The sequence below is a fragment of the Chanodichthys erythropterus genome, chromosome 15 (genome assembly GCF_024489055.1).
Source record: "Chanodichthys erythropterus isolate Z2021 chromosome 15, ASM2448905v1, whole genome shotgun sequence".
NCBI classification, from domain to species: domain Eukaryota; kingdom Metazoa; phylum Chordata; class Actinopteri; order Cypriniformes; family Xenocyprididae; genus Chanodichthys; species Chanodichthys erythropterus.
Window position 1 is genome coordinate 9,928,720 of NC_090235.1, and position 26,864 is coordinate 9,955,583.

The 26,864-nt window shown below is 37.5% G+C and overlaps 2 protein-coding genes across 4 annotated transcripts; both read left to right on the top strand.

Annotated features, from left to right (window-relative positions):
* The first annotated feature begins 2,272 nt into the window (after positions 1-2,272).
* On the top strand, positions 2,273-15,960 carry LOC137037636 (tripartite motif-containing protein 29-like). Of its 3 annotated transcripts, XR_010897300.1 has the most exons (7): positions 2,273-2,680; positions 2,772-2,902; positions 3,233-3,705; positions 3,853-3,948; positions 12,442-12,477; positions 12,624-12,730; positions 15,556-15,960. XR_010897300.1 is itself a non-coding variant. In XM_067411774.1 (6 exons), the coding sequence occupies exons 3-5, from the start codon at positions 3,586-3,588 to the stop codon at positions 12,454-12,456; spliced, it is 231 nt and encodes a 76-aa protein (XP_067267875.1). In that variant the 5' UTR covers positions 2,273-2,680; positions 2,772-2,902; positions 3,233-3,585; the 3' UTR covers positions 12,457-12,477; positions 12,624-13,239. The 3 variants fall into 3 exon arrangements, 1 of the variants encoding a protein (XP_067267875.1); XR_010897301.1 differs by lacking the exon at positions 15,556-15,960 and having other exon boundaries at positions 2,273-2,414; positions 12,624-13,239; XM_067411774.1 differs by lacking the exon at positions 15,556-15,960 and having other exon boundaries at positions 12,624-13,239.
* A 406-nt stretch (positions 15,961-16,366) lies between these two features.
* On the top strand, positions 16,367-23,886 carry smim13 (small integral membrane protein 13). The gene is made up of 3 exons (XM_067411920.1): positions 16,367-16,536; positions 17,142-17,231; positions 22,824-23,886. The coding sequence occupies exons 2-3, from the start codon at positions 17,156-17,158 to the stop codon at positions 23,012-23,014; spliced, it is 267 nt and encodes an 88-aa protein (XP_067268021.1). The 5' UTR covers positions 16,367-16,536; positions 17,142-17,155; the 3' UTR covers positions 23,015-23,886.
* The last annotated feature ends 2,978 nt before the right edge of the window (positions 23,887-26,864 follow it).

Here is a 26,864-nt window from a genome sequence, read left to right on the forward strand (position 1 = left end):
CAGCCGCCGAGCCAGTATCCCCAGTCTCAGCCGCCGAGCCAGTATCCCCAGTCTCAGCCGCCGAGCCAGTATCCCCAGTCTCAGCCGCCGAGCCAGTATCCCCAGTCTCAGCCTCCGAGCCAGTATCCCCAGTCTCAGCCGCCGAGCCAGTATCCCCAGTCTCAGCCGCCGAGCCAGTATCCCCAGTCTCAGCCGCCGAGCCAGTATCCCCAGACTCAGCCGCCGAGCCAGTATCCCCAGTCTCAGCCGCCGAGCCAGTATCCCCAGTCTCAGCCTCCGAGCCAGTATCCCCAGTCTCAGCCGCCGAGCCAGTATCCCCAGTCTCAGCCGCCGAGCCAGTATCCCCAGTCTCAGCCGCCGAGCCAGTATCCCCAGTCTCAGCCTCCGAGCCAGTATCCCCAGTCTCAGCCGCCGAGCCAGTATCCCCAGTCTCAGCCTCCGAGCCAGTATCCCCAGTCTCAGCCTCCGAGCCAGTATCCCCAGTCTCAGCCGCCGAGCCAGTATCCCCAGTCTCAGCCGCCGAGCCAGTATCCCCAGTCTCAGCCTCCGAGCCAGTATCCCCAGTCTCAGCCGCCGAGCCAGTATCCCCAGTCTCAGCCGCCGAGCCAGTATCCCCAGTCTCAGCCGCCGAGCCAGTATCCCCAGACTCAGCCGCCGAGCCAGTATCCCCAGTCTCAGCCGCCGAGCCAGTATCCCCAGTCTCAGCCTCCGAGCCAGTATCCCCAGTCTCAGCCGCCGAGCCAGTATCCCCAGTCTCAGCCGCCGAGCCAGTATCCCCAGTCTCAGCCGCCGAGCCAGTATCCCCAGTCTCAGCCTCCGAGCCAGTATCCCCAGTCTCAGCCGCCGAGCCAGTATCCCCAGTCTCAGCCTCCGAGCCAGTATCCCCAGTCTCAGCCTCCGAGCCAGTATCCCCAGTCTCAGCCGCCGAGCCAGTATCCCCAGTCTCAGCCGCCGAGCCAGTATCCCCAGTCTCAGCCTCCGAGCCAGTATCCCCAGTCTCAGCCGCCGAGCCAGTATCCCCAGTCTCAGCCGCCGAGCCCTCCGGTCCAGTCTCAGCTCTTTTTACCGTAAATTTGACAGTTTTTTTTTAACTGTGTAGTTTGGACATCGAATAGATGTTCAGAAATGGTCATGGACCGACGGACCTAATATAGACATGATCTGCATGTCTATCCGACGTCCAGTGTTTAGTGGGATTTTTTAACATCTTGCTTCTGTAAAAATGAATGTTTTTGCACAACCCCAAAAGATGTATTTTTACTCAAATAATACCATAAAATCTAAGGTTTTTAGACATTTTCAACATTACAATATTTAATTGTAAAATGTATGCATATTTATTTGTTTTCACAGAAAATATTTATAATTTCAACATTTTATTACTGTAAAAAACAAAGTTTTATCCAGTCTCACAAGTAACGGTTATTCAATCTATTTAATACAGTAAAAGGACGTTTTTGGTTTTACGCTCCATTACCGTTGGAATTTGACGGTGTTTTGCTGTATATTTTACTGACTTTTTTTACAGTGCAGGAATTTACCGTAAAATGTATCTGGTCAAACTAAAATAATAATAACAAAATTTAATTGTAGATATCTATTATCAAGTTATAGATATCTTGAAATGAATTTTGATTAGAGATATCTGAAAATTGAGATATCTGTAACTTACATTCCACCTAGTCAAAATGTAATTACAGATATCTTGAATTAGAGTTTTGACTAGGCGAAATGACGTTGCAGATATCTTTATGCAAATTACGCCTGCATCGCACTTTAGACGGGAGCAGAGCGTGTTGTTGTTCTAATCATTCAAATTGCACCTGTTAACTTGTATTTACCACTGACTAGCACCATGCCATCACTAGACATAATGACGTTTGAGATATCTTTAACTTTCATTCTGCCTAGGCAAAACTGAATTACAGATATCTGCAATTGTCATTTAAGATGTGTGATGAGTTGAATGTTGTTTTCAATGACGTCATTGCAGATATCTGTAATTCAGTTCAGCCTAGTCAAAACTGCATTACAGATATCTCTATCTGTCGTTTCGACTAGTCACAATTACGTTACAGATATCTTGAATGACAATTCCAACTATCCAAAATGTAATTACGACTAGTCAGAAAGACGTTGGTGATATCTACAGTGTTAATTCTGGATAGTCAAACTTAACTTTTAAATGTTAAAACGGCTTGCCATACACACATGAACCAACACACTGAATATAGATACAAATGTAAATGTGTAAATACAGGAGGCGCTCTGACATCACTGGAGTTCAGAGAGATTCAGAGAAAGTGAACCTTGATCAACAACAATATGGACACCTGAAACGATCAACCTCTTTAATCAAGAGAATATTTATTGAGCCGTTCAAAGAGTCTTGTGGACACATCTGATCCTCACAGGTAATGACAGAAATATAAGAGAGATTGAGCTGAACAGGTTTCTAATGGAAGTGATCTGGTTTAGTAGAGTTTATGTTGAACTGGAGTGAGTTGAACTGAATCAGGTTTAAGCATGTCAAATACTCAACTATTATAAATACTTACTTAAATGTTTTCAGAATTGTATTGTAAATGTAATTTGACTTATTGGCTAAGTTTTTCACACAACATAAAAACTAGAGAATCAGGAAGTAAATTACCTGCAGACAGACAGACCTGCTAAGCAGGTGAGAGTCACTTTACATAGAAAAAAATTACACTTAGTCATAAAATGTTTATTTTGAGGAGAGAATTAATTATTTGTCATTTTCTAATTAGCAGTCCCAAGTTTAGATTGTGGTGATTTGTCTTGAAATGGATTAACTAAAGGAAGAGCAATGGCAGAATCTGCATCAAGATCATCAAAAGGAAGAGAGAGACCAGGATACGGAGTATAACTCTACCTCCAGGTAAGTTAATAACAGAAAAAAATAATTTATATTTAATAATTCATTATTTAATAGGTGACTATTGCTGAAGAATGTACAGCACAAGTACAAATTTGAACAAACCTGCTCATTCTTAACTAAGGCAGTTTTCCACATTTCCGTCATAAGACTATGAAAGAGCATAAGTGAGCCTATAGAATTATAGCGAGCAAAAATGTAAAATAAAGCAATAATATCTTATATTTCAGCTTCTTCAAAGTTTAAGTTCATGCTCTGCACAATGTTGGAATTCTCTTAGCCAACTTTTGACTACTATTGATGGTCATTCATTATCTTCATTTCTCTCTCCAGTGATGTCATCCTCCAGCGGTCCACTGACGGTGGAGCTTCAGTGCTCAATATGTCTGGATGTGTTCACTGATCCAGACATAATTTTCACTGATCCAGCACTCCATGTGGACACAACTTCTGCAAGACCTGTCTGAATAAGTGCTGGGACAACAGCCAGACCTGCAACTGTCCATATTGTAAAGAAACATTCAAGATCAGACCTGATCTCAAGATTAATACCACAATCCGAGAAGTTGTAGATCACTATAAAAAGAAAAGTCCTGAAGTTCTGAAAAATCCTGAAGTTCTGTGTGACGTCTGTGAGGAAAGAAAGCTGAAAGCCCTGAATCTGGAGGACTATATATGTCAGAAACATGAGAGACCTGGAGCTGTTCTGTAGAGATGATCAGACAATCGTGTGTCTGATGTGTGGTGTAACAGACCACAAGAACCACAACACTGTTTCTTTAGAAGAGGAGAGTGAAGAGAAGAAGGTAGAAGTTACTGACAAAACTGATTTTAAAGGGCTCATATCATGAGGAATCACATTTCTTCATTTTGTGAAACAAAAAAGTTCATGGAAACATTAAAGGTTTCCTCAGAAGACTATTATAAATGTCTGTGTTGTTCTGTGTCTATAGACTCAACTGATAAAGACACAGAAAGGTGTGCAGCAGATGATCCAGGACAGAATCAAGAAGATTCAAGACGTTAAACACTCAGCAAAAGTCAGAAAAGTGAGTTCAATTATGTAATTCAGTTTTCTTAAATATTTATTACATGAGGTAGTTCAGGGGACTTTCACTGTTTGTATCAATCCGATGTATGTGTCTGTTCCAGACAGTCAGTCTGTGTTTTACACATTGACTGTAAAAAAAATATGGACGTAGTGTCTGTGACGTCACCAATAGAGTTCTGAACAGCATTTTTGAAGCGAAAATGAGGCCGCTGCCATCTTAGCAGCGCGTCACTGCACGTCACTCCCGGATAACTGAAAATGGGCAGAGAGGCGGGATGTAGTTGGAGCCCATGCGACTTGTTGCTGAAACCACGCCCGCCTAGCTCGACGTTACCATGTTAGCAGGAGCTATCTATCTTAGATATTATATAAAATATTAATAAAGATATCAATGTCATTAGAAAGTACTAAAGGTTTACTGTCAATCTACGGTGTCTTTTTAAGATAACGTTATAGATGCTCCAACACCAGTAGGCTAATTAATTTGTGTGGGGTGTGCAAATAACTCAAAAAAACAATGGGACTTCATACCTTTAATGAAATAGAGATCGCAAGATCAATCCAATCCATGGCACTTGGATAAAATGTCCATTTCAAAACAAACAAACAAAAAAAAACAGTACTTTTTGTCCATGAAAGCGTTAAATCCATGAAATATTTATATATTATCCATTGTTTGCATTAAATATCTTCGGAATGATTTTCTCTCCATCATCGTTCTTCAAGAAAGCATGCAATCTGAGCATCGTTTATAATGTAAAACTCTATACGTACATATATACAGGTACCAGATATCTGTATATCTCTCAAATGTTCTCTCAAGCACGTGTCCAAAATATATATTTTTTAAATAGTGCAGCAGTTTTAGTTATATCCAAGCAGTGCTGTCAGAGTTGTATATCCTCCTGGTATTGTCATTGTAGTAAATCTCAGGAACAAAACTTTTAGCCGATGCCACGACGATCCAACAACGTGTGTTCTATATCTTCCGCATGCAAGCACATCTACACAGACACACATCAGTCTCGACTATTAAAGGGTTAGTTCACCCAAAAATGAAAATTAATTTTAATGAATCATTAATTACTCACCCTCATGTTGTTCCAAACCCATAAGACCTCCGTTCATCTTCATCTTCAGAACACAGTTTAAGATATTTTAAATTTAGTCTGAGAGCTTTCTGTCCCTCCATTGAAAGTGTATGTACAGTGCACTGTCCATGTCCAGAAAGGTAATAAAATACATAAAATACATTTTGGTCCAAAAATAACAAAAACTACAACTTTATTCAGCATTCTCTTCTCTTCCGGGTCTGTGTATATCCACAGTGATGCTGCTTCTTCTTCTTCTACGGCGGTTGGCATCCAGCTTATTGGTGCATTACCGCCCCCTTCTGCTATACACAGACCCGGAAGAGAAGACAATGCTGAATAAAGTCGTATTTTTTGTTATTTTTGGACCAAAATGTATTTTTGATGCTTCAAAAACTTCTAACTAACCCACTGATGTCACATGGACTACTTTGATGATGTTTTTATTACCTTTCTGGACATGGACAGTGCACCGTACAAACACTTTCGATGGAGGGACAGAAAGCTCTCGGACTAAATCTAAAATATCTTAAACTGTGTTCCGAAGATGAAAGGCGGTCTTACTGGTTTGGAACGACATGAGGGTGAGTCATTAATGACATAATTTTCATTTTTGGGTGAACTAACCCTTTAATGCAGCAAGACAAATATTGTATAAAATCATCTAGAAAAAAAGCACAAATACAGCTGAGATGCCAAATTCAGTGGCTGAAATTAGCTGCTGAGGTGACATGACGGCTCACAGACAGCAGCGCCAATCCACCTCATCACGTCACTCAAGTGACCACGCCCTTAATTATGCAGAACTTTAAGGCTTAATATAATTTAAACGGATGAGTTATAAAAAAAATTCACCCCCCTCAGAGTTGTCATGAAGGGCAAAATTAGCAGTATAGACCAAAACCACAATTTGAACCACAATTTATTTCTGCTGTAAACTTGGCTGTTTTAACATTATGGTCAAGTCAAGTCAAGTCAAATTTATTTATATAGCGCTTTTACAATTGGTAATTGTTTCAAAGCAGCTTTACATATTAGAAGCATAGAAAAAAAGGGAAGTGGTTAAAAATAAGCTGTACAAACAAGCGTGGTAATATGTAATATATAAAAGATGGTCAATGTAACATAAAAAATTATGGTCAATGAGATTCTGCTCCCTTTTGCAGCCTGTCCCTAGCGGCCAGTCGATGAATCGCAGTTTAAGTTACTTCCGTTTTGGCTTCACGAGAAACTAGGGGAGGTTGCCGCTTGGTTTTTACAGTGATTCTTTCTCCAGGTTACAATAATAGACCAGTAGGTGGCGACATGTGCTGTCTTTGAGAGAATCATCAATCTGAATTGATTTGTTTTAATACTTGTTTAAACGACAGACAGAAACAAACATTGAAACACTACTGTATGTTTTGCTCAGTTTAACAATTGTTTCTGCTGTAGTTTTGTTTGGAAGTTGGAACTGTTTTCGCTGGCAAAGCAAAAATACTGTCAAAGTAACTGTCAAAATTGTGTCTATAATGTAACTTAATATTAAATTCATGTTTAGTGAATTGCTGTATAAAAGCGCTGTATAATGCTTTTTTATTTGTTTTTACTTTAATAACTTAAAATAATAGCACGTAATACCTCTCCACAATCTAACACGTTTTGAGGAATCATTCAGTGCAATCGGTGCAGGATGAAGTTATTTTGAAAATCCTCTAAAAACACTGAAGTTTTAATTAACTTCAACAGCAATAGTAATACTGATTCTTCTCTTAACAAACACTGCTGATAATTAGTTGATTGTCCTGGTTGAGCAGAGAAACACATTTTAATACCAATGTACTCAGCAAATGTGTTTATTTAACCGTGTGGTGGCACCAGATACTCTCTAATCGGTAATGACAAATAATTTTTTAACATTAACAAGATGACCCATTGAATTCATTTTGGGAGCGACGACTGAATGTATTTTTAGTAAAATGCCTGTATATATAAGATAAATATTGGCAAAGTTTAGACTCTGTCATATATGTGAATCAACTTACAAACCCGATTTCAAAAAAGTTAGGACACTTTACAAATTGTGAATAAAAAAGGAATGCAATAATTTACAAATCTCATAAACTTATATTTTATTCACAATAGAATATAGATAACATATCAAATGTTGAAAGTGAGACATTTTGAAATATGGATATTTTGAATATTGGCTCATTTTGGATTTCATGAGAGCTACAAGTTGGGACAGGTAGCAATAAGAGGCCAGAAAAGTTAAATGTACATATAAGGAACAGCTGGAGGACCAATTTGCAATTTATTAGGTCAACTGGCAACATGATTGGGTATAAAAAGAGCCTCTCAGAGTGGCTGTGTATCTCAGAAGTCAAGATGGGCAGAGGATCACCAATTCCCCCAATGCTGCGGCGAAAAATAGTGGAGCAATATCAGAAAGGAGTTTCTCAGAGAAAAATTGCAAAGAGTTTGAAGTTATCATCATCTACAGTGCATAATATCATCCAAAGATTCAGAGAATCTGGAACAATCTCTGTGCGCAAGGGTCAAGGCCGGAAAAACCATACTAGATGCTTGTGATCTTCAGGCCCTTAGACGGCACTGCATCACATACAGGAATGCTACTGTAATGGAAATCACAACATGTGCTCAGGAATACTTCCAGAAAACATTGTCGGTGAACACAATCCACCGTGCCATTCTCCGTTGCCGGCTAAAACTCTATAGGTCAAAAAAGAAGCCATATCTAAACATGATCCAGAAGCGCAGGCGTTTTCTCTGGGCCAAGGCTCATTTAAAATGGATTGTGGCAAAGTGGAAAACTGTTCTGTGGTCAGACGAATCAAAATTTTATGTTCTTTTTGGAAAACTGGGATGCCGTGTCATCCAGACTAAAGAGGACAAGGACAACCCAAGTTGTTATCAGCGCTCAGTTCAGAAGCCTGCATCTCTGATGGTATGGGGTTGCATGAGTGCGTGTGGCATGGGCAGCTTACACATCTGGAAAGGCACCATCAATGCTGAAAGGTATATCCAAGTTCTAGAACAACATATGCTCCCATCCAGACGTCGTCTCTTTCAGGGAAGACCTTGCATTTTCCAACATGACAATGCCAGACCACATACTGCATCAATTACAACATCATGGCTGCGTAGAAGAAGGATCCGGGCACTGAAATGGTCAGTCTGCAGTCCAGATCTTTCACCCATAGAAAACATCTGGCGCATCATAAAGAGGAAGATGCGACAAAGAAGACCTAAGACAGTTGAGCAACTAGAAGCCTGTATTAGACAAGAATGGGACAACATTCCTATTCCTAAACTTGAGCAACTTGTCTCCTCAGTCCCCAGACGTTTGCAGACTGTTATAAAAAGAAGAGAGGATGCCACACAGTGGTAAACATGGCCTTGTCCCAACTTTTTTGAGACGTGTTGATGCCATGAAATTTAAAATCAACTTATTTTTCCCTTAAAATAATACATTTTCTCAGTTTAAACATTTGATATGTCATCTATGTTGAAATTTGAAACTTCCACATCATTCCCAGATAGCAACACTGTGTCGGCCCAAATCCGGCCCACATCTGGCACATGCGGAATGATGATCTGGCCCACATGTGGCAGGAATGATGGCACTTGGGCGGACCGCTCCTGTTTGCCAGATCTGGACCACAAGCAGGCCATAGAAATGCCAAATGTCAGCCAAGAGCAAAGAACTGGACCTTATCTGATCCACAAAATATTGATATATTATTTATAGAGTCATCTCAGCCTGACATAACAAGCATGTTATCAAGCAGAATCACTGAAGGAAAGAAGAAAACAGAAAAAAAGAGATGAGCAGAAACACAAGAACTACAACCGACTTCAGTCACAGCCTTCGATGAAATCAACTAAAGATAAAAGACATTAAATCTCTGAAGATCTGATTAAACAACTCCACAAACAGCATTACCAGCTTCACTTATTACTAACCAGACTGACTTTATTTCTGTCACACGTCTACAGAAGTTCCTGCTGAGAATGAACAGAAGTTTAACTCTCATGTTTGTTTCATTTCAGGTTACCATGATGGTGATTGATGTTTCCATTAGTTGGGCTCTTAACTTTTAACATATATATTTGTCTTCTCTGGCTACTGTGATAGTGTTTCTGTCAAACACATTATCAGTAGCAAAGAAACTGAAGCATGATCATGTGATCATTGTTAATTCTGGATGGTTTTGTAAATAATATATAATGAAATAGGCTGCTTCACTGAATTCATAACAATTGAAAATAAATGTTACGGCAAAAGAAATTCAGATGTAATGTTAGTGTATTAATGACGCAAAATCATTTCTTTTCATCTAAACAACATCATTGATTCAGGCCATTTCACAATGGTAGTAAAATCATCAACAGCTAACACCTGATCTCATTTCAATTTTTACTGCTGCTGCTAATGTGTTTGGTAAGCACACTATCACAGCAGTCAGAAAAGACAGTTATAAGTTAAGATGCCAACTAATGGAAACATCAATCACCATCATGGTAACCAGAAATGAAACAAACATGAGAGTTAAACTTCTGTTAATTCTCAGTAAGAGCTTCTGTAGACGTGTGACAGAAATAAAGTCAGTCTGGTTAGTAATAAGTGAAGCTGGTAATGCTGTTTGTGGAGTTGTTTAATCAGATCTTCAGTGATTTAATGTCTTTTATCTTCAGTTGATTTCCTCTAAGGCTGTGACTGAAGTCAGTTGTAGTTCTTGTGTTTCTGCTCATCTCTTTTTTCCTTCTTTCCTTCAGTGATTCTGCTTGATAACAGGATTGTTAATGCTGAGATGACTCTATAAATAATATATAAGATTTTGTGGATCAGATAAGGTCCAGTTCTTTGCTCTTGGCTGACATTTGGCATTTCTATGGCCTGCTTGTGGTCCAGATCTGGCAAACAGGAGCGGTCCGCCCAAGTGCCATCATTCCTGCCACATGTGGGCCAGATCATCATTCCGCATGTGCCAGATGTGGGCCGGATCTGGGCCGACACAGTGTTGCTATCTGGGTTGCATTCTGTTTTTATTCACAATTTGTAAAGTGTCCAAACTTTTTTGGAATCGGGTTTGTACTTTGTTGTGTATTTTCAATTTGAAAAATAACTTTTATATTGATGGATTAATCGCATTTTGGAAAAAAAGTGTCATGGATTTATTGCATTTTGGGAAAAAAATAATCCGTTTTTATAATAAACTTTTTAAAATCAAAATGTAGATTTGAATTTTTAATGTTTTTATAACCAAATGATGCTATGTGAAAGTTTGAAACAGAAAATAGTGTTTTTTTTCCTGTTTTTTTTTTTCTATCTTGCCACTTTCTTGTTAAAGAAAACACCTTTTTACTCAAATTAATCAAAATGGAGTTATTGTGTTTTGGAACTCTTCATTTATCATCCATATTCTCACAGTGTAAAAACATTGTGGAGTAAAGAGGACACGGACCAAGGAAAGCAGACAGACTTCAGCTTTTCGCTTTCAAATTTTTTATGTTTTATTATGAAATTCAAACAATAAATACAGTTTTGGCGCTCTTAAAATGGCATTTATTATATATTATACTAATATTATAAAATATTATACTTCATTATTATAAAAACATCCTGAAACGTAATTGTATACAAATCAGTTGTTAATTAACCTATAATGATAATGTAACGTTACTGACAGGGTTCCCTGTATCACGTTAGTTCACAACATTAATTGAGAAAAAAAATGTTTTTTCCTTCAGAAAAATTAACATGTAGGCTACTATATATTCATATATACCCAAATGAATTGATATTAAATCAAGATTGAAATCAAATCTGGAAATTTGTGCAACATCACTCCCTCCCCCCAGTTCTCACTCAAAAGTTGTCTGCCCTGTTTTTATATAGTATAAAGAATCAGGAATGAAGAATGAGTCTGATTCAAGCTGAAATAAGTCAAGTATGTGATGATGTGTGTAAAAACAGTGAAAAACAATAAGAGAGTTAGAAGTTACTCAAGTGTTCCTCTGTGTTGTCTGAGGATAAACATTGTATTTCAGAGTCATTAAGACACTTTAAATCACAGTATTCATAAATGCATTGAAATACATATTACTACATATAAGTAATACTGTAACGAAGCGGGACTGAGGCAGAGATCCATTTGCAAGCTTTATTAAGAATGCATGCATGCAGGCAGGCATTCTTAATAAAGCTTGCAAATAGATCTCTGCCTCAGTCCCGCTTCGTTACAGTATTATTTATATGTTTTTATATGTTTATTATTTCTATTTATATGTAGTAATATGTATTACTATATGTATTACTATATGTATTACTATATGTATTACTAGGGAAATAACGCTCAGAATTGTCACAAGGAATCAAGACTTCGCGGTGAGGTGGTGTGTGTATGAGTCCTTTATAGTCCAGGTAATGCGTATCAGCTGGGTGTGGTGATTAGTGTGGAGTGTGCATGGCTGTATGTGGCAACAGGTGATTGGTGGAGTGAGTGCATGTGATTGACAGGGGGGATGATGGGAAATGTAGTCCGGGAACTGACAGGATTGTAACAGGAACAGATGGTGATCGTGACAAATACTTCAATCATATAACAATAAATAAGTAAAGAAAGAAAGAAAGAAAACCTATATGTACACAAATACTCCAGTTCTTTCACACTGGCTGAACTCAGGGAAGTGAAACTCTAATGGACTTCATGACATAACACCTTAAAATTATTAATGAAATAGATAATCAACTGTAATAAATTAGTTAGACATCAAAACATGTGAATTACAGTTTTGTATGAAATTTAAGGAATTTAAATAACCTTTACAATAAATTAGACAGAGAGTTAGTTACTCTGTGTTTTGGTAACTCTACTCTCTCAACTGCATCCAGAAATTTATAAAAATTCAGCTGAAAACTCATTATAGTAAATTAAAGTGAATTAAGAATAGAAATATACATATGTAGATTAAAAATAAAATATATACAAATAATTTAATATTTTTGTGACTCTACTGTAACTCGATGGTCACATTATCATCATCAGCTCACAGTTCTTCTTAAAGAGAGACGGTCATTTTCAGCTTTAAATTCAGAAAACATATAAAACTGTATAGAGGGGAAACTGTAAAGAGAAACATTAATATTCTATTAACTAAGCAGACAATCAAATGAATAAACATCATGTGTTTAAGAGGCAGATTTGATCTTCATGAGAAGAGGGATGTGTGTGAAATATCAGGCCTGAAGCTCCAACAGCTTAACAGTGCTAAAAAACACACATTGATCAGATAAAACATGATGTTGTACACAATTCTTTAAATATAATCTTAAATCTTGTCTATAATTCCACATATAAATCATCAAAGATCTGATGATGTTTTATTGTCATTAGTCTCTACAGATCTGAAGAGGATGCAGCAGTATGAAGGTACAGTGTGTGTCTGAACTACACTAGATTACATTCATATACTCACAGCTTCATTACTGACATACAGGATGATTAAACACTGATTAAATATTAAAACATCATCAGAGAATGTATTAAGATGTGATTCATATTCTGTGTTTTCTCAGTGGAAAGGAGGGATTCTCCTCAGGGAGATTTTATTTTGAGGTGCAGGTGAAGGAGAAGACCCAGAAGACTGGGATTTAGGAGTGGCCAGAGAATCCCTTAACACACTGTAAAAAAAATTTGTTCACTCAACTTATATTTTTTAGTTACCTTTTTGCTTTGACTCAGTTAAGTTTTATTGACTTAATCTACTAAGTATGTTCAACTTAAAAAAATTAGTTGACACAGTTAAAATAGTTGGCCCAACAACTTATTTCAACTAACCTGGACTTGTAAAGATTAGTTGAAATACGATAACTTAAATTTTCAAGTTATCTGTACTAAAATTTGTTCATTCAACTAAATTTTTTTCTCAACTTGCAACAGCACATTCAACCAAATAATTATATTTTTCCATACAAACGATTTTATTTTCCCTTACAATTCAATAACTGTTAAGGGCAAACTCAGTAAACATTCATTACAATTAATTTTTTTGTAAAAACTTTTTAACTGTAAAATATAGCGTAAACTTCTCTTAGTAGAAATTCGAAACAATTCTGAATATTTTCAAATACAAACTCAAAACTACATTATACATTACAGAAAAATAATTGCATTTCCAAATAAATAAACAGATACATGCAAAAATACATATACACAAAGAAATAACTTGATTAGGCTACTTTAAATAAACCAGTTAAAGAAAAAAAAAAAAATGGCCTGAATAAATAAATAGGCATTCACACAATAAATCGTGTTTGTTTCTAAATAATCTGTATGCGAAGAGTTCAGATGCAAAAGCCTCTAAGTGCCATCTGAATTTCTTCTAGAATGATCATTTTTATAAAGCAAAATCCCCAGAGTTAAATTAACACCCAAAGTGAACATATGAGTCCATTTTACTAGGTGTTAAAAAGTAACACTGAAGCATTGTTAAAGTTAATGAGATAATTGATTGATGATTGACAATTAGTGGAGACACCTGATGATAATAAGCAGAATCACTGAAGAAACAACAAGAGAAAAAGAGAGAGACACAACAACTACAACTGACTTCCAGCCATTAAACATTATTACACTTATTATTAACCAGTTTGATTTGATTTCTGTCATACATCAACAAAAGTTCTTACTGAGAATGAACAGATGTTTAGATGTTAATGTTTTAATGAAAGTTTAGTTTGAAGTCACCATGATGGTGAAAAGCATTTCCTTTAGTTGGGCTCTTGACTCTATTTATTAACATTAGTTTATCTCTGGCTGCTCCAACTTTGTGTTTGTAAAGCACATTTGTTATGGTCAGAGAAACTCTGATCTGGGATGTGTTTCCCAATAGTGATGTGAACCAAAGTTCATCAATTTAGCTTTACAATGCTTTGGGAAGCACAGTCATGATGGTTGTGTTTTATCATTGTGAAATAGCCAGATTCACTGGTGACATACAGTATTGATTGGTCATATAGATGTTATATTATTTCCTTTTAGTAAATCAGTTACAGCTTGAAATCCAGAAAAGCTTTTATAATCTGAAGATTTAGAAAAAGAAATTACCCACACATATACACACACAGACATCAAGAATCAGCATATGACCCTCAACAATGGTGACAATCAAACAAAGTGCTTCATGTTGCAGTGCATGATGGGAGCCACCAATCAAAACTCATCCATGGCTCCCATCATGCATTGCTGCATGAATAAATTATGCAGCTGAATTGTCCTGTAATTTTCGTAGATTGTTCATGTTTGCTTTATTTTTCTGTCGTTTTGTTGTGACAGTAGCTTGTTTTGTGATGTTCAGAGTCTGTTTGTCAGTATTTTGTATTTATTTATCGTCACCGTTCTTGAGAATCATATGCTGACTCTTGATGTCTGTGTGTGTTTAAATACAGAAGCTTCAATGCATAATGTATTTTACTTAAAAAAAAAGCTTCCACTGCTGTTAAATCTCAAGCTGTAAAATCACAGGACTACAATCATTAACGCTATACACGTCAAGCATATGGTCATTGGTCAGAGATTTAGACTCTAATAGACATCAGGCCATTGCATGATGACAGTATAATCATCAAATTACATTGTGACCATATCATACTTTCTCTGACCATAACAAATGTGCTTTACAAACACAAAGTTGGAACAGCCAGAGAAATATTAAAAATAAAATGTAAAGAGTCAAGAGCCCAAGTAAAGCAAACGCTGACCTGTTTCATGGTGACTTGGTGAAATGAAACCCCATAAAACATTAATTAACACCTTTTTTTTCTCTCGTTCCTTCAGTGATTCTGCTTATTATCATCAGGTGTCTCCACTAATTGTCAATCATCACTCAATCATCAATCAATTATCTCGTTACCTTTAACACTGCTTCAGTGTTAATTTTTAACACCCGGTAAGATGGACTCATATGTTCACTTTGGGTGTTAATTTAACACTGGGGATTTTGCTGTGGTATAGTTAAGTACTTTCACTTAAATGACAATTAATAGGTAATTTGCATTGCCATTTAAGTGAAATTATTGAACTTAAATATACAAGCTTGATAAAAATGATCATTCTAGAAGAAAATTTCAGATGGCACTTAGAGGCTTTTGCATCTGAGCTCTTCATGTATTAATCATGTTGATAGGCCCTATAAAACAAATATTACATATTAATCATGTACATTTCCTGCACCTGTTATTGACGTCCAAATGACGTCCAAACAAATGACCCCGTTCAAAGGTCAAATGTTGAATGTCAACAGGACCGACGGACCTAATATAGACATGATCTGCACGTCTATCCGACGTCCAATGTTTAGTGGGATACTCTAGTTCAGTGAACTTACAGACTAGTTGAGATAGTAAAAACCTAACATGTTAAGTTGAACGAACAAATTCAGAAACTACAAGTTGTATCAACTTACAAAATTACATTGAACAAACTAAAATGCGGAATCATTTTTTGCAGTGCAGGAAGAAAGCGAACACACTTACTCCCAGTAATGGATACTGGACTGTGATTATGAGGAATGGGAATGAATATAAAGCCGCAGCGGGTCGGTGTGTTTGTGGATTATGAGGAGGGTCTGGTCTCCTTTTATGATGTGGAGTCCAGCTCTCATATCTACTCTTACACTGGTCAGTCTTTCACTGACAATATTTTTGCCAATGCTTTAATGATAAAGGTAAAAACTCAACTCCACTGATCATCACACCTGTCAAATACAATAAATGAATTTATATGAAATACTTGATGAAAATAATGCTAATTAATGTTTAAAAAATGTATGTGTTCTTACTCAAAAGATGAGAATCATTTGTTTTTAGCTGCTTTACATCAAAGTGATACAGCATCTGAATAAACATTTGTTTGTTTTTATTATTGATTAATTGTTTCTGTTTTATTGTGTCCAATATTAACCTGATTACCTCACCATGTGTAACAGATATTTTCAGAGTGATTCTTTCATTCCATACATTTATAAATACGAATGGGCCTAATTTACGGAATTATTAGTGAATTATTCGTGGACCCATTGTGGGAATTAATGAAAAACAAAGAAAGAAAGTTTAAGAAAAATCTTAAAAAGGTAATAAAGATAAGAGGAGAATTAAAAAGCTACCTACCATTTCCAACATTCTATTTCATGGTAACATTTTTTAAAAATTATTTATGAAGAAAAGCTTAGACTTATGTCGTTAGTTTTGCACGGTGAAAACGACAATTCCCACAACACCGCGAGGCGGAACGGCAGGCGTGAGCACTTCCGGGTCATCTCAGATTGAGAGCGTTGTTGACTCGAGCTCGGTGGTGTTTCCCGTTCTTCTATTTTCTCTGTAAATGTCGCAATGATGTAGATAAGGAGAATATTTGAGCCCCTCCATGACACGCGCTACCGGCCTCCGTCCCCGCGGGATTCGGCGTGAAGACTGCGAGGAGTGAACGACTGTAAGTTTGATCATAAATCTGATCATCATAAACATAAACACTTTCATCTGCATGACTCATATCAGCATCGGACCTTTGCGTGTGTCAGTGACGACACTTTATACTGATATCACACATGCAGAATCAGATTCATCACATGATAGGATATGATATGATATGATAAAGCTACACTGTTCATGATCAGTTTCAGTTCAATGTTTCATATTTTCATCGCTGAACTATTGTCAAAGTGTGTATGAAACACATTGATACGATGATAGATTGTTGCTTTGTGTAATGTGACGGATGATTGAGTGTCATTTTTTTATTATTTAAATGGTTTGTTGCTTTATTGGTATTATCAGACATGGTGTGTTAATCTCGGTTTTAGACATGAAACTTGTAATCTATCTAACGTTATAATATGTGTCAGCTTCTGCAAAAGGCAAGTAAACTGAGCAGAACTGTGTGATCCTTTATGATTATGCATATCATATGATATCTGAAATCAGAAGTATAATATCAGACACAGTTGATGTGTTTCTGCAGGGCGTCACAGCTGTAGTGTTGAATGATCTTATAGAGCTCATACAGATGTGAAGGAGTTTTCTCTGTTTTTCTTCTAGGAAAGGAGGGGAGGATGTGGCAGAGTGTTGGTTTGACGGTGTTGGTGATCGTGGCCACGCTGATATGTGTCCTCCTCTTCATGCTCTTTGGTGAGTGACCCACAAACTCCTGAGAAACACACACACACACACACACACACACACACACACACACACACACACACACACACACACACACACACACACACACACACACAGACAGGGTGCGATTTGTAGGGGTGGGGGGGGTTCCCCCCCTTCTGGTCTATGTATCCCTGCCTCTGCTGAATTATTTTTATCCCCGGGGGCACATATGTACACCAGGGAAATCAAAATTTTCGGGGGAGCATGCCCCCCTACCCCCCCTAGCAAACAACATTTTCTGACCTCGGTATGAAACCCAGCATATGGCCCATCTTATTTTCTATCTAATGAAATCTGAGGTAAACGTGTATTTCTCCAAATGTGCGCACTTTTGGACTTACAATTTTTATGTGTGTATGCACTGTGATCAAAAATAAATGGGAACAAACGCGATTGAATGTAAAGGTTTGTGTCTCGTTATTCTATTAATAACTACCAATTGATTTTGCATTCCTATCATAAATTAAGAATTATTAGTGTCATTGTAGTGCTGCAAATATCTAAGCTATATCTAATACTTAAAATCTCAAGGTTAAGTCAGAAGATTTACCAATTTATATACCAAAAATAGTATATAGCTCCACTGTGGTTTTTTAACAAATTTTCAAAAAAAAAAAAAAAAAAAAAAAACCTTTTCAAAACACCCCTTTGTTTTTTTCACAAATCACACCCTGCACAAACACACACACTTGCAGTGACATTCAGACATTTTTAAGTGTGCCTCGATTGTCCAAATACTTTCAGGGTCAGTGTAGGTGATCTTAAACTGGAGATTTGAGGAACTGCATGATTTTGTGACGTCTACTGCAGTGATTGACATCTAATGGTCATGAAGCTTGTCTCATTTCTGAGAAAGAGTCATGCCTTCACAGAGGTGTAAAGAGTACCTAAAAACCATACTTGAGTAAAAGTACTGATACCTTGCATCCAAAATGACTCCACTACAAGTTAGAAGTAACCAATTCCAATTCGACTTGAGTAAAAGTCTTAAAGTATTTTACTCATGCTGAATGTGCTCAGAGATTCACTAGTCCTGAGAGACATGCCAGTGAAAATAAGAAACAATTGATTTGTAAGATGAGAAATCTCGCGTTCAATATCGACGGCGATACATATCGATATTGAACGCGATATTGCGTGTCTTATCAGTGAACTACGGCTCTGTCTATTAAATGCCGCTTCATTTGGAAGCAGGTGATGGCGATTTAGCGGTAATCAGGGAACCGGCTTTACTGAAGAAATGCGCGTGACAAAAGCATTCGATACATCGCCCAGCCCTATGACAAGTGAATAAAGGCAAAATGCACAAGATATAGTACCTTCAATGCACTTTGATGGTGATATCTCTTCTTTATATCAGAAACAAACTGATGCAGAAAAAGTTAGCTGCCATGAAAAATGTAATTTGTAATTGCATTACTCATCACAAATGTAGTGGAGTAAAAAGTACAAGTACTTGCTCAAAAATGTAGTCAAGTAGAGAGTAAAAGTTGTCAATATCTTTGATACTCAGTACAACTACAAAGTAGCCAAAAAGATACTTAAGTACAGTAACTAATTACATTTACTCAAGTACTTTACACCTCTGCACCTTCAGTATCAGGATTTTCTCTACAGTGATTTATGAGCATGAGTGAGAATGTGGTCAGTACAGTCAATGCAAAAATAGAGCAGGTTTTCTGACCGTCAGCAGGTTTGATTACGACACGGACGTCTCATTTCTGCAGCTCGCTGTGAGTCGAGTGTTGACTTTAGTCGTGGTCTCTCTCACTGACCCACAGCAGCTGTAAAGAGGTTTTCTGTACTGTAGAGTCCTGTCTGCTCTTATATCAGTGTACAGTGTGTGATTTGAGGAGCTGTGCAGATCTGTGTCATCATGTCAAACGCCTGCTTGAACCAGATCTATGTAGGTCACTGAACTGAACCTGCTGCTCTTCTGTGTGTTACTAGTTATGAGGAAGAGTGTGTGTGTGTGTTAACTAAAGTGTCACAATCTGTTGGAATAAAGTCACACATTATACCAAGAGTGAGCCCGGGTCATATTTTACCAAAAATTTGAATGAAAAAAAAAAATTATATTTTGCATAAGAATTTTTTTTGGTAAGGCATTACAGTAAGGTCTAATTTGTTAATTAACATAAAGTAATGAATTAGGAGAGCACAGTATCTATCTGTCTGTTTGTCTATTGATTCATATTTTACTTATTTCATATTTTACCCCAAAATTAAAAAAGGAAAAGAATTTTATTTTGTGTACTGAACTTAATATTAAGATTTTATTGACTTTATTTTCATGACATTTTCCCACTAGATTCTTCTATATATTTTACATTTCTTTATTATCCTTATTCTTATTTGATCAATATATTACATATTTTATATTTTACTTAAAGCTGCAGTCCGCAACTTTTTTTGGTTAAAAATGATCCAAAATCAATTTTTGAGCAAGTACATAACCAGCCAGTGTTCAAAAATATCTAATGATCTTGTCTCGATTCACAACGGTAAGCTTGTAATAATGTTTTATAAAAAGAGCGACATGGTGGATTTCCGCAGGGAATTCGAGCATGCAGCAGTTCGTCTGTGCGTCATTACGTCACATCCGTAAACAGAAAGGAAGGAGTCCCGCCCAGGCTAGTCGGTTATATCACGTGAGGATGCTGCTTGTAGCGACACATTTATAGTCTTTTCTCACAGCAGCTGAAATAATTAAACTTATCATTTTGATGGCGGATTGTAATCCAGAAAGGTCCAAATGACAATCATCAGTGACAACTGGAGATTCACCCGTAGTCAAAAAGCAAAAGACTGTGGAGTGGCTACAGAAATTAAAATCTACAGGTAACCCTAATATAAACATTAGTCATAGCAATGCTGATGTTGTTAATATTAACAATTTGAGAACAATATAACAGTAATAATAATCTGCACGGTTTGGCATGATCCCAGCTAAGCGATCGTTAGATTTAATCACCATTGGCAGCGCGATTTATTGTAGGCCTAATGCTTTTTTCTACGGTGGCCGAGAGAGCTCAACGCGCTGCAAATGAGAAAACATCTTCATCAGTTTGACAACACATGCGCTGCAAACTCCACAACACTTACAAATGGTGAAACGCGCTGCAAATAAAGAAAACATCTTCATCAGTTTGACAACACACGCGCTGCAAACTCCACATGTTTTCTTTATTTGCAGCGCGTTTCACTATTTGTAAGTGTTGTGGAGTTTGCAGCGCATGTGTTGTCAAACTGATGAAGATGTTTTCTTTATTTGCAGCACGTTTTTCTTTTTGTAAGTGTTGTGGAGTTTGCAGCGCATGTGTTGTCAAACTGATGAAGATGTTTTCTTTATTTGCAGCGCGTTTCACTATTTGTAAGTGTTGTGGAGTTTGCAGCGCGTGTGTTGTCAAACTGATGAAGATGTTTTCTTTATTTGCAGCGCGTTTCACTATTTGTAAGTGTTGTGGAGTTTGCAGCGCATGTGTTGTCAAACTGATGAAGATGTTTTCTTTATTTGCAGCGCGTTTTTCTTTTTGTAAGTGTTGTTGAGTTTGCAGCGCATATGTGTTGTCAAACTGATGAAGATGTTTTCTTTATTTGCAGCGCGTTTCACTATTTGTAAGTGTTGTGGAGTTTGCAGCGCATGTGTTGTCAAACTGATGAAGATGTTTTCTTTATTTGCAGCGCGTTTCACTATTTGTAAGTGTTGTGGAGTTTGCAGCGCATGTGTTGTCAAACTGATGAAGATGTTTTCTTTATTTGCAGCGCGTTTCACTATTTGTAAGTGTTGTGGAGTTTGCAGCGCATGTGTTGTCAAACTGATGAAGATGTTTTCTTTATTTGCAGCGCGTTTCACTATTTGTAAGTGTTGTGGAGTTTGCAGCGCGTGTGTTGTCAAACTGATGAAGATGTTTTCTTTATTTGCAGCGCGTTGAGCTCTCTCGGCCACCGTATTTTTCCTCAGTTGGTCAGAACAAAAGTGGCAGACATGTTACTTACTTGTTCAGATGATATTTTCCAGTGAAAATTCTTATATTGGTCATACTTTCAAGATGTAGTATCTGTGATTCTGAAGTTCAGTATCCACACCGGTGCGGTGACTGACAGAAACATTAGATTCATCCGCGCTGACGAGCTGTGCCGAGGCACAACGCACGTACAGATAACTGTTCCGCATATGACTGCAATCGCAGGTTTCAAACAAGAGATGGCGACAAAGAGGAAAAATCACGGACAGCAGCTTTAATAAAAAAAATTACATTTTTTTTTAGACTGAATGATTTTAATTTTTTTCATTATGGCAATGAAAAATATACACATTACATGGGTGAAAATGCAAAACAAATCTTATTATCTTTTTTTTTTAAGAAATTCGAACAATAAAAAATGTTTTGTGGCTTTTAATGTGTTGTGACAGATTGCTGTACCTCAGCTCAAGTGGCTCGTGAACCGATCATCTCTTCTTACTAGTTAATTTATAGCATCAAATAAATATGAATGAACATCAGAAGGTATGTTGTTTCAAATGGGGAAAGACGTCAGTACTCCATTTTTCAAGTTCAAGTCCACCAAGGTTAATCCTGACTGCTTTGTCGGACAAAATGGAGGATTCGGCGTAATGATTGGTTGGATCGCTTGTAAATCAAACTCCCGGCAAAGGGTCAATTACTCACCCTCATGTCATTCTATACCCATAAGACCTTCGTTCAACCTCAAACACGAATTAAGATATTTTTGATGAAATTTGATGGCTCAGTGAGGCCTGCATTGACAGCAAGATAACACTTTCCGATGCCCAGAAAGCTACTAAAGTTATATTTAAAACAGTTCATGTGACTACAGTGGTTCAGTCTTAATGTTATGAAGCAACGAGAATACTTTTTGTGTGCCAAAAAAACAAAATAACGACTTTATTCAACAATATCTAGTGATGGGCGATTTCAAAACACTAAAGCTTCGAAGCTTTACGAATCATTTGGCAGTTTGATACGTGATCCGAACCACTGATTCGAAACAAAAGATTCGTAAAGCTTCGAAGCTTCATGAAGCAGTGTTTTGAAATCGCCCATCAGTAGATATTGTTGAATAAAGTCTTTTATGTTGTTTTTTCGACGAAGAAAAAGTGTTCTCGTTGTTTTATAATATTAAGGTTGAACCACTGTAGTCACATGAACTGTTTTAAATATAACTTTAGAAGCTTTCTGGGCATTGAATGTGTAAATTAACTTGCTGTCAATGGAGGCCTCACTGAGCCACTGGATTTCATCAAAAATATCTTTATTTTTGGGTGAACTAACCCTTTAAAGGCACAGACAGCACTTAGATTAAGCCAGGATTAGGCCTTAGTTCAATTAGGACATTTAAGAATCTGAAGGGCATTAAATCCACATATAAATTCACAACTACCAGCTGAATCTGTGTTATGCAGATGCTTTAGTGTGAGGCAGAATACATTTTTTTCATATTCGAGAAGACAAATGCAAAAGCGTATAATCTCTCTCATAGTTCCAGAGTAAGTGCTGTATCACATTGACAGTGTGTTGTTGTCTTTGTTTGCAGGGTGGTATGTGGTGTGGCAGCTCTTCCTGTCTAAGTTCAAGTTCCTGCGGGAGTTGGTGGGTGACACCGGTTCCCCGCAGGCCGAAACCGAGCCCTCCGAGTCCGAGAGCGAACGCAGCTCGCCCCCGACACCCCGCCACCGACCCAAGAGCGCTCGCCAAAGGATCGTCCCTCCTGACAGCACTACATAGAGCCTGAACCGACATCTCCTCCACTTCACCCTCAGAACCGTGAGGTCATTTCCTGTCACATCTGTAACGGACCTGCATCAGTTACTGTGCTCTCCTTCACATCCGCTCAGCCATCATGGTTACACTCGTTCTCCTCGTCGGCTCTGATACGTCATGTTTTTTTTTTTGTATGAATCGGCTCGGCCACACGTTCATGTCCCAACTAACACGCTGCTACCCTCGGCTCCGGCTGCACGGATGTGTAAATATATGTGCGTGAGAGCGTATCGGTATGTGTTTGTTACTGTTTACCTGTTCTGTTATTACTCAAGCTCACAAAAACATACTGACGATCAAACATCCAGTGTCTCCGTGAGCTAACAGCACTACTATTCACACTGACATCCCACTGGCTCCGACATCTGTCCAACACGTGCAATGAAATCTTCTTTATATTTCTTTGGGGTTGAAATGTTATGAAGAAAACAAACATTTTGACAGGACTGCACACCCAAACGATGAAATTTAGAATGATGTTGTTGTAAAATTTCCTTTGCTCCCGACACAGCGTAGTGCTTTGAGACGGCCGTCATCGGTCGCTCCGCCCCGCCCCGCTCTTGTGCCTCTGGCTTGGGCTGAAGTCATCCTGTTTGAGTGGATGATCTCGATATGCCTGCAATTCCCTGCTTTATAAAAGCGCTAGAGCTAAAGATGCCGCACTGACCCCAGGTCAGCCTGACCCTGCCCGTGTGTGAAACTGTGTGCAGGTCGACTTCTAATGAAATGCCGTTATCACCAATGTAGACGGTCACATGTTTTGTAACATGTTTTTTTTTGTCCCTTTTATGACCGTAGATTTTTCCCCTTCATAATAAATATATTTCATAAAACAATTAAGTTGTTTATGTGAATTATTTATACTTTAATGCATATTTTATTTATTACTTTAAAAAAAATTATTCTGACAGTCAGGTATTGTTTTATACTTCAATAATCAGCACTTGCTGATAAAACACCTGATTTTGATTTATAATCATTTTGGTAACCATATTAATTTGACAGAACAATTTTGCTGCACTACTGAATTTGTCCACAAGATGGCAGTAAAATTCGACTAAAATACTACAGCGGAGTTTGAAGGTCAAACACTCAAAAAAGCACCAAGATAATGCAGTTAAATTGACTGCTTTAATCTGTCTTTTAGAGAGAGAAAAAAATAGAATGATCCTATTTTAAATATTGCGTTTATTAAAATAAGTTTGGTGTGTTAACACGATTAATTATAGTATTGATTGGGCCTACTTTTTAATGTCAGTTAATAATGGTTATAATTTTACATCTCATGAATTATCAGTAACAAATATAAAATCATCTTTTATGGACTTGAATCAGTAAATGTAAGCATGAAAAGTTCTGCTGAAGTGATTTTGCTGCACTACTAAAAATGTCCACAGTAAAATGCGAATAAATTAATACAGCAAAGGCAGAAGGTGTGAACAAGTTTGCTTTCAACTACTCAAAAAAAAAAAAAATTGATAATTCTAAAAATATAAATTGACTGGCTTTACAGAGAGAAAAAAACAGAGTGACTATATTAACTGTTGCATCATATTTAAGTAGATTTGTAGTATTAATTATTATAGTATTAACATAATACCATTATTAAGAGTAGAATGTCAACTAATAATGGTAATAATTTTACCTCGTTTACAAAAGCACTCAAATTCTCCTTTGTGGGCTTAAATTGGTAAATGTAAACGTAAATTTCTGCTGAAGTGATTTTGCTGCACTACTACAAATGTCCACAGGATGGCAGTAAAATGCGAATAAAATAATACAGCAAATCTTGAAATTTATTTTCAAACACCGAAAAAAAAAAATGCAATTTGCTTCTAGATTATAATTTTAAATGGATTTGCTTCAATAATACTTTTAGAGAAAAAAATAAATAAATAATAAATAAATGACTGTATATTAATTTTATGGTATGAAACCTATTAATTATAGGATTAATAGGGTCTGCTTCTGAATATCTTAAAATAATGGTAATAAGTTTACGTCATATTAATTATCAGTAGCAAGAGCAAAAACGCGGATCACTTTTTTAATGTGGCATCAGTAAATATTAAAGGAACACTCCACTTTTTTGAAAATAAGCTCATTTTCCAAATTCCCTAGAGTTAAACAGTTGAGTTTTACTGTTTTCGAATCCATTCAGCCGATCTCCGGTTCTGGCGGTACCACTTTTAGCATAGCTTAGCATAGTTCATTGAATCTGATTAGACCGTTAGTATTGCGCTTAAAAATGACCAAAGAGTTTTGATATTTTTCCCATTTAAAACTTGACTCTTCTGTAGTTAAATCGTGTACTAAGACCGAAGGAAAATAAAAAGTTGTGATTTTCTAGGCCTATATGGCTAGGAACTATACTCTCTTTCTGGCGTAATAATCAAGGAACTTTGCTGCCGTATCATGGCTGCAGCAGTGCAATGATATTACGCAGCGCCTGTGAGCCCCTGCTTGCACAGGGAACGTGCCTTGCAACCATGGAGACGTTTGTGAGAGACGCTGCGTAATATCATTGCACTGCTGCAGCCATGATACGGCAGCAAAGTTTCTTGATTATTACGCCTGAATGAGAGTATAGTTCCTAGCCATATCAGCCTAGAAAATCGCAACTTTTCATTTTCCGTCGGTCTTAGTACACGATTTAACTACAGAAGAGTCAAGTTTTAAATAGGAAAAATATCAAAACTCTTTGGTCATTTTTAAGCGCGATGCTAACGGTCTAATCAGATTCAATGAACTATGCTAAGCTATGCTAAAAGTGGTACCGCCAGAACCGGAGATCGGCTGAATGGATTCGAAAACTCTAGGGGAGTTGGAAAATGAGCCTATTTTCAAAAAAAGTGGACTGTTCCTTTAACATGAGTTCCACTGAAGCGATTTTGTTTCACTATTAAAAATGTCCACAAGGTGGCAGTTAAATGCGAATAATATAACACAAAGAGGGCCTTGAAGGTGTGATGTTTGTTTTCAAACACTTGTTTCGTTTCGTTTTACATTTACATTACATTACATTTAGTCATTTAGCAGACGCTTTTATCCAAAGCGACTTACAAATGAGAGTAGTAGAATCAATTAAATCAACATGAGAACAACAGTGTATAAGTGCTGAGTGAAGTCACAGTTATGTCAGTAAAGTGCTCATAGCGAATTTTTTTTTTTTTTTTTTTTTTTTTTTTTTAAATAAATAAATACACAGATAGGAGAAGAATATTAGTCAAGGTAAGTGCTACTACTACTGGGTCAAGTGCTGACGAAAAAGATACGTCTTTAGCATTTTTTTGAAAATGGCTAGAGACTCGGCTGCTCGGATAGAGCGTGGTAGGTCATTCCACCAGCCAGGAACAGTCCCGGAGAAGGTCCGTGAGAGTGATTTTGTGCCCCTATGTGATGGCACCACAAGGCGCCGTTCACTTGCAGAACGCAGGTTTCTGGAGGGCGCGTAAGTCTGAAGTAGTGAGTTAAGGTATAGCGGTGCAGAGCCAGCTGTCGTTCTGTAAGCAAACATCAGAGCCTTGAATTGGATGCGAGCAGCTACTGGCAGCCAGTGCAGACTGATGAAGAGAGGAGTGACGTGCGCTCTCTTCGGTTCGTTGAAGACCAGTCTTGCTGCAGCATTTTGGATCAGTTGTAGAGGCTTGATAGTGCATGCTGGAAGGCCAGCCAAGAGAGCATTACAGTAGTCCAGTCTGGATAGAACAAGAGCTTGGACAAGAATTTGTGTGGAATGTTCAGATAGGAAGGGTCTAATCTTCCTGATGTTGTACAAGGCAAATCTGCAGGACCGGGTCGTTGCTGCAACATG

Bases quoted from the DNA above. Each gene is read 5' to 3' on its own strand.
- smim13 (XM_067411920.1), top strand. From the start codon at position 17,156: ATGTGGCAGAGTGTTGGTTTGACGGTGTTGGTGATCGTGGCCACGCTG. The intron at 17,232-22,823 runs GTGAGTGACCCA...CTTTGTTTGCAG, and splicing joins CCTCCTCTTCATGCTCTTTG to GGTGGTATGTGGTGTGGCAG.
- LOC137037636 (XM_067411774.1), top strand. From the start codon at position 3,586: ATGAGAGACCTGGAGCTGTTCTGTAGAGATGATCAGACAATCGTGTGT. The intron at 3,706-3,852 runs GTAGAAGTTACT...CTGTGTCTATAG, and splicing joins AGGAGAGTGAAGAGAAGAAG to ACTCAACTGATAAAGACACA.